A 7,683-nucleotide genomic window follows, 5' to 3' on the forward strand; every position below is an offset into this window, starting at 1 on the left:
TGAATGCGGTGCGTCGTGGGGAAAGAGGCTGCCCTGCCGCGTGGGCCGCCGCTGCGCTTCCGCGGCAGGCGGCGCGCGGACCCCGCCAGCCCCGCCGCCAGGGGGCGCCCGCGAGACCCCCGGCGGGAGCACGCGCCACGTGGCCCGGAAACGCGCTGGGCGCCGGCGTGGTCGCGAGGCCCCGCGAGGTGGGCCGGCGACGTGCGCTCGCGGGACGAGAGGGCGGGCAGCCGCGGGAGGAGGGAGCCTGGTGGGGCCGGAAGGGGCGACGTGGGAGGCGCGAGCGGCGTGGACGGCGTGGACGGCGTAGACGGTGTAGACGGTGCGGACGCGCGGCCCAGAGCTGGTGCCCCGCGCTGCCCTCCCCGCCAGACGCGGCATGTTGCCCCGGCCGCCTCCGCTGTGGGACGCGGGCAAAGAGCAGGCGCCCGAGGAGCAAGGCCCCTCGGCGGGCAGTGACCCCGGCGAGGCCTGGAGCTCTGGAGAGGAAGAACTGGGGGAGCCAGGAACCCCCCCACAGGCCAGGTGAGGGGCTCCGCCGCAGGGAAATCCGACAGGGGGCCCCACCGTGGGAGGAAACCTCCGTCGCCCGCACTGAGGACCGGGTGTGCTCAGACTCCCTGCCCCGGGCCCCCCGGGGCCCTGCCTCCGAGATAAGGGGGAGGCTGTGACGGGTGCACCTCAGTAACTCCCCCTCCCAGCCCGCAGCCCCGGTCCCGAAGGCCTTCCTGGACCCGGAGAGAGCAGCTGCTGCCCCGGCCCCCCCCAGGCCTGGCTGCCGAGCATTCCCCGGGAACCCCAGGTGGGTACAGGCCTTGCAGTCTTGACTGTCCCAGACGCCTTTCCACGGACTCCTGAGCCTCTTTTAATCTCAACTGCCCCCCCACCCCCGCAGTTGCCCTTCCGCCCCAGATGGCCTGGGAGGTGGCCCCCTCAAGGATGACCGTCCTAGCACCGTGGGACCCCAGCTACAAGGCTAAAGCAGGACCTCGGCTGGTGTGGGTGAGTTGGGAGTATCTGTGGCCCAGGCCTTGGGGGGGGGGGCAGGGGTGCCCCGGGAGGGGGCTGAAGCTCCAGGGATCGATCTTTCCTGCCTCTGGCACAGGGGCCCAGCTGTGCGTCAGGCGCCTCCTTCTCGGGCCGGACTTTGTGTCATCCCTCATTCTGGCCACTGTATGAGGCAGCGTCAGGCCGGGACCTCAGGCCCCAGGCCCCAGCAACAGGGCATCAGAACGGAGCGCGCGCGCCCAGGGACGCAGGTACTTTGCTTGGTCCCCCGGGCTCCGGAGGTTCCCTGCATAAGCTCGTCTGGGAACCAGTGCAGCCCTCCTTGGTGTGGGAACCCCACCTGCTGCCCTACTGGCTCTTCCTTCCCAGGGCTCCCAGTGATGTGCCGTGAAGATGTCTTTCTGTCAGACCCGCTGCTGCCCTGCGGCCAGCGTGTCCCGCTGTACCTGTCGGAGGCCTCTCGGCAGGTGAGTGTGATTCCTGCCCTGGCCTCGGGCCAGTCCCCCTGCAGGGCTTGGGAGGAGACTCTTCTCCGTTCTCTCTCCTCAGGTCATGGGCTCTCTGAAGCTGCTGCTCCCACCTCCTATCATGTCTCCCTGGGTCCTCCGCACCCCGTCCCGGGGCTGCTCCACCGCGTGGCTCAGTGGGCCTGAGCTGATCGCCCTCACTGGCCTCCTGCAGATGAGCCAGGGGGCGCCGAGACCTGCCTCCTCGGGGGCTCCCACGCCCCCTGCTGGCTCCCCAGACCCTGTATCTGACCAGCCAGGCCCCAGTGGCGGCCCCAGCTGTTCTCGCTGCACTGACCCGTCTGTCCCACGAGCTCCAGAAGCCCACTGAACATAGCTCTTCTGTGGGCAGTGTGGGTCCTCCCCCCCCCTGCCCCCCCGCCCGCAGGTTCTGTTGACAATAAAACACTGTTTTGGTTTGCAAACAAGCTCCTTGTAGCGGGTGAGTAGCCGAGTGGGGTCATGGAGACAGGGATGGGTTCTTTTCCTCTACGTGGCTTAGGATGTCCTCCCCTCAAACTCTTGTTACTCGTCGGTCACCCCTACAAGGGGGCAGGGGAATCCGTGGACCTAAGATCTTTCGAGGCTGACCAAGCAGGACCACTTTAATGGGGTATAGGACAGAGGGTGGGGGGGAGGGTCCACAGTACAGTATACAGAAGACAAGGATATGGAAGCAGGAAGGCCCTCAGGTCCACCAGACTCCAGAGAAGGGAGGATGGTGCGAACACTTGTGTTGTATTGTGATTGTGTTGTCACTGGAAGAGGGAAATTAGGGAGGAAGGGAGGGGCACAGCACTTTCAGGAAGCAGTAGAGATAAGAGACCTGGTGCTTCAGTCCTCTTGCTCTGCCGCCCTGGGGCCTGGACTGGTTCTTTGGCTGGGAGGAGATACAAGGCAGGCCCTGCAGGTGCGGGGTGGGGAGGAGCAGGTCCTTGTGGGACTAGACATTGGGGCAGGGTTGAGGGCCAGGGCTGACCTGAGACTCTGGAGCGATGCTGCAGGAACTCTGCCGGGAAGGAAAGGATCGGGGCTTTGGGTGAGAAAGCCTGGAGTTCCTAGGGCTTTGTGGGTAGGAAGCGGGGAGGGTGGTTCTAGAATTTTATCCCTTAAAAGAATCCATAGCTTCTTGGGGAGCCTTTCCTGAAGGTTTCCCAGGTACCACATCTGGAAGAGGCGGACGGGCAGCAGGCCCTAAGGGGCAGCTCAGAGCTCCTGCAAGTTGCAGGTCCTAGGGGGCCTGAGAGCCCCCCTGTTTTGGGAACAGGTTGAGGGGGTTGAGGGGAACAGGCAGGAAGGCATTCATAACTGGAAGGCATCCCTCAGCTAGACAGGGCGGAGCTGCCCACATCTCACCGGAGCCTCCCTGAGGTTCTGGAACTCGATGCGGGCATAGCTGTGTTGTGGGTTCCTGCTGTCGCCTCGAACCTCCAGTGAGGGGATCAGGTCCAGGTCAGCGTAATTGAGGCGGCCGTTGGGGGGTTCTTGTGTGGCAGTGCCCATTCCTAAGTAGTCAGGGGCCACGTACTTGATGCACACGTACTCCCCTGCTAGCTCTGAGGGCGGCTGCAAGGAGGGATGCGCCCCTGCTGGTCCCCAACATTCCCCCATGCTGCGACGGGGTCCTTGGAAGGAAGGTCCAGACTCCCCAGCCCCGAGCTCATAGGAACCGGGCAGGGAGCTGGAGAACAAGGACCCTGGCAGAAAGCGGCTCATGGGCACATATTCGGTGCCTCTGCAAACTTGGAGCTGGTCGTGGGGGGTTGCGTGGGCCGAGGCCGCAAGGCCAGGGGGTGCCATCACCATGTAGCCACCCGCTTCGCCACCCCCCATGGGCTCATAGTCGCTCCCGGCTCCCATGGCTACATAGCCCCCTCCCAGCTCCAAGTCTTTGGGGTGCGAGGCTGCCCTTGCCAGCGTCTGGAGGGTTGCTTTCCTGCTTCTCTCCCCCAGGCCCCCGCGAGGGCTCCCGCTGCTTGACTGGGCTGTCGAGGCCAGGGTCGCAGAAGATTGGGAGGCAGAGGGTCTGTAAGCGCCAGTCGGGGGATCCCTTGGCGGTGGTTCAGCCCTGCCAGTGGCACCGCCATCCCCGAGTTGCTTCATGGCGGCCAGTACAGTCTCGTGAATGCTTTGGGCCACCAGGGCGTCGGGCGCCTGTAGCCACAGCTCCCCGGGACCCGTGGGCGCCGAGCGGCCGAGCTCCAGGAAGAAGAAGGAGTCTGCGTGGCCGCAGCGGCGCACACTGAGCAGGGACAGGCGCAGGGCGGGCGGCGGCGGTGGCGGCGAAGCGTGGGTGTCCCCAGAGCCTCTGCCCTTGGGCTTCCGCAGCAGGCTCAGCACCCCCGAACCCAGGCACAGGCGGTAGCGGCCGCTGCCCAGGCCTCGTGTTCGCCCCAGTCCCTTGGGCCGCAGCGTCACGGGCCAGACGTTCTGAAATGGAGCGAGAATCCAGGCGCCCGGGTCCTCGTGGAGGTTGGGACCTGGAGAGACAGGGGGCCGGTCACAGGGGCTCTTGGGCCCGGGGGTTGGAGTCACTGTGCCCCGAGAGCTAAACACGTGTAAACGCTTCATGTTTGAACTCGATTTCGGAGACTTACAGGGAGGGACAACCCCGGATAAACTAAACTCGCAATCACCCAACCCCCGCCCCCCCCCCACCACCCCGGCCTCGGCTCCGCCCGCCCTAAGCTCGGGCCTCACCCGCGGCCGCGCGCGCCTCCAGCAGGGCGCTGTACCACGCCTGCTGCTCCGCCTCGCAGGCCGCCGCCACGCCCAGGCTGCGGTCGCGCGTGTAGAGGACGATCAGGTGGCGCTGGCGCGCGTCCACGCGCTTGCTGATGGTGCACGCGCCCGCCAGGCTCAAGCTGAACTTGGGCGGCGCTCGGCCGGCGCGGAACTTCTTCTCGCTCTCGTAGCACTCGAGGCGCGGCGGGTCGGCGCGGAGCACGAAGAAGCGGCGGCGCTGCGACTTCTGCTTCCGCAGGTGGCCGCAGAGCCGCACGTCAGCGGGACAGGCCCAGGGCCGCGGCGGAACCAGCGGCCCGTCCGCCGGCTCGGACTCCGGGGCCGCCGTGGGGCCACCGCCTCCGGGCTTCATTCCCGGCCCAAGGCAATCGGGCCTGAGACTCAGCAGAGGCGGGGTGGGGGTGGCGATCTCCGGGGAGGGGGGCAGCGTCCTGACAGGCTGCCACCCGTTTTGATGCCCAGCGTCTCGCCCCTGCTCCGGACTTGGAAGTTTGGGGCAGGGGGTCTGCGGTGTCCCCTCGCTGCGCGCAGCGTATGCGGCACTGGCTGCCCGGAGGTTCCAGCGGCCTCCTCGGAGGCTCGACCCCGGCCGGCTCCCCACGCCTCCAAACGCCTCCTGCCCCCTCCCTCCCTCCCTCCCTCTGCCGACCGCTCCAGAGTCCCCACCCCCGCGGGGTTAACCCTCGCGCGCCCCGGGCGCTGGACGTCCGGCCGTGGCAGTGAAGTCTGATTGGGGAAGCCTGGGAGACCGGGCCTCCACCCCACCCCAAGCACCCTTGGGCTGGGATTGCGGAGGCGGGGAGTGCGTGGGCGTCTCCTCGGATCTGAGCTGACTGCTAAGGCAGCGGCCAAGTGAGGCCAGTGTGAGTGGAACTGCGTCGGGAAGCGATCCTGCTTGGAGGGGGGGGGGGTGGTCCGCAGCCCTGCCGATTTGGGTACGGCCCTGACAGGCACGCCACCTTCTGTTCCCGCCACTTCCCACTCTAGGCGTCCAGCACCTGCGCTCCCCCCAACAATGGTTCCATACTCTTTTTCCCAACCCAGCCTAGCTGTCAGGGCCACCAAGCCCTGGGCTGTGCTGGTTTCAGAAGAGCTGGGGTTTCGGGTTCTCTCCGCGTTTAGGGTGACAGGAGGGGTCTTCAGATAAGTGAGCTTTTGGATGGGTCCCTGTGCATAGACCATACCACCAGAGTTCCAGCCAAGGGGCCACTGAAGGAGAACCTGGGAAGAAACCTCACACTGCCCTCAGCCCCTTCTCAGCACCACTGTCCAAAAATGCCACCATGGGCCAGCTGAAGGCTCTGATCAGAGGTGCACACTCTGGTGGAGGTACCCTTTGCCTCTTACGTCCTAAGATTTTGAGATAGGTTTGGGATTCAGACATTTTACACCACCCCTCTTCTGATCCTTGCAAGGACCACAGACTCCTGCGGGGGGATGGGGGGTGATGGCTCTAGTCACTGCTCACTCTGCAAGACACCCCAGGAGCTGATGCGTGGGTGGGAGCCTTAAGAGGACCTGTGCTATATCTCTCTATGGCCAGTAAGAGCTAAAGCGGGGGCCGCTGGGAGGGTAGAGGAGGGGGAAGTGGGCAGCCGAGGCCCCTGTTGAAGACGGCATGTTGGGAAGGAGGGGATAGAACAAGAATACCGAGGCAAGGGAGGCCTCTTCTCTGTCTCAGACTAGGCCAGAGGTCATGACAGTCTGAGCTGGGAAGGCAGGCCGTCCCACCCACGCTTCTCCATTTCCCAGGCCTGTGAGGGAGGGACTCTTCTGGAACACTGGGGAAGCCATGGTGCAGCGTGCGTGCAAGCTAGGATCCTTGACCATCTTTTCAAAGGTCACGTTGAGAGTGAGATGCATAGCACCAACCAGCATGGTGAGGGTGGGCGTCTGGCTGGTAGGCAGGTGGTGTGCCCAGGGCCTCCACCAGGTGCATCCGGGTCAGCCATAGCTGCCCAAGGGGCAGGGGAGGTGCTCATGCGTGCCCTGGGGCCGGTAGCAGTCACCACCTTTGGTGGGTATCGGCCAGGGAGAAGCAGGTATGCGATAGATCTGTAAGTGGCCACCCAGACAGAAGTTATGTTCAAGGCCACTGCCTCCAGTGTGGTCTTGACAGACTTAAGGTGTGCAAAGCAGCAAGCAAAAGAGATCTGCAGGCCCCTCTCCTTCCCAGGCTTGGTGCTGCTTGGAAGAACAGGGCATCCACAGGGCCTATGATGGGCTGTGCTTTGAAGCTACCCACAGGAGGCCCTCTTCATCCCTACTCCTTCCCGCTCCCCATCAGCCAGGCCACCCTGCAGCACCCCAGTCCTTGTGCAGTCATGGCTGCCTCAGAGACCAGCTCCAGGCCACCTTGCGTCACTGAACCCCTAAGTGCTGGGTACAGATGGAGTGGGAGGGAGCAGGGATCTGAGTACCTGGGTTCTGGGCAAGCAGTGCCAGGTGACTTAGCCATGCTGGGTACCAGGGAGAGCCCGGAGCCAAACAATTGGCCTAATCAGTTGCCCTAGCAACACTGCCCTTGGCCCTACCCAGACAAGATTTATTTTAGCGTGTTGCCCTGGTAACGCCAGCTGCTCCCCAGGGACAGGAAATGGCAGAACCTCAGCTCTGCTGGGTGAGAACATCTCCTCCCAAGCCCAGGGGTCTCCCTCGGCCTCCCTCCGCCAGGTGCAGGGTAGCCATTCTTAAATCCCTATGGAAGAATTTCATTCTTCCAGTGGCAAGAACCTAGAGGCTGGGGAACTCAGGCTGGGCTGTTCCCATCAGCCCCTCCCTAGCCCCCTCTGGAGTTCTCCCCACTCTGTGTAGGGGGACGCAGGGAGAGCCCCCATCTCCTTCCTTCAGCCTTCCCCCGCCATGGCTCCCAGGCCCCAACGTGGAGGGAATGGAGTTCTTCACGGTGGTCCTGGGGACTTGTCTCCTCTGATCTCACCCACAGGGGCAGGTGACCTCTCGAAGGCTGGGGCCAAGCCACAGGACTCCTTGTCTGCAGAGCATGGCCACAGCATCGGCCGCCTGGTCGAAGCCCAGGGGGAGCCTGGGCAAAAGCTCCACAGTGTGCCTGGGGCTCCTCGGTGCGCCTGCAGTGGGGCTCAGACACGTGACCACAGACAGGGCAGTGCAAGGACGGGCTGGGGGCGAGGTCAGAGGAACAGGGCCCGGTCATTCAGACATTTTCTAGCAGGCCAGGGATTTTTCCATTCTTTGCTGCTCGCCTGGATACAGGAGGCCCCAGGAAGGCGGCACCGTGGCTACCCCATGCCAGGAGAGACAGCTGCGGTCCTCGTCTTGGCCTGTGCCCAGGGAACTCGGGTTTTCTGTCCTGGAGCTGGAGGCTGACCCAGTGTAACTTCTCTGATTGGTCATCCTGCCCTGGCCAGGGAGCTGGCGGGAGTCCACATTGGACAGAGTGCCCTGG

General features: G+C 64.6%; 2 protein-coding genes across 2 annotated transcripts; one reads left to right on the plus strand and one right to left on the minus strand.

Moving 5' to 3' along the window:
- Window positions 1-243: 243 nt before the first annotated feature.
- Window positions 244-1,936, plus strand: SAP25 (Sin3A associated protein 25). The gene is made up of 6 exons (XM_080830750.1): window positions 244-525; window positions 702-802; window positions 896-1,002; window positions 1,106-1,259; window positions 1,378-1,475; window positions 1,558-1,936. Exons 1-6 carry the CDS (start codon window positions 380-382, stop codon window positions 1,843-1,845), a joined length of 894 nt encoding a protein of 297 aa, XP_080686876.1. The 5' UTR covers window positions 244-379; the 3' UTR covers window positions 1,846-1,936.
- A 166-nt stretch (window positions 1,937-2,102) lies between these two features.
- LOC308359599 (uncharacterized protein) lies at window positions 2,103-4,800 on the minus strand. Its single transcript, XM_080830749.1, has 2 exons — window positions 4,215-4,800; window positions 2,103-3,994 (listed from the first exon to the last, which is right to left on the minus strand). The coding sequence occupies exons 1-2, from the start codon at window positions 4,609-4,611 to the stop codon at window positions 2,841-2,843; spliced, it is 1,551 nt and encodes a 516-aa protein (XP_080686875.1). The 5' UTR covers window positions 4,612-4,800; the 3' UTR covers window positions 2,103-2,840.
- Between the last annotated feature and the right edge of the window lie 2,883 nt (window positions 4,801-7,683).

The sequence above is a fragment of the Martes martes genome (genome assembly GCF_963455335.1).
Source record: "Martes martes genome assembly, chromosome: 18".
Taxonomy (NCBI): Eukaryota; Metazoa; Chordata; class Mammalia; order Carnivora; family Mustelidae; genus Martes; species Martes martes.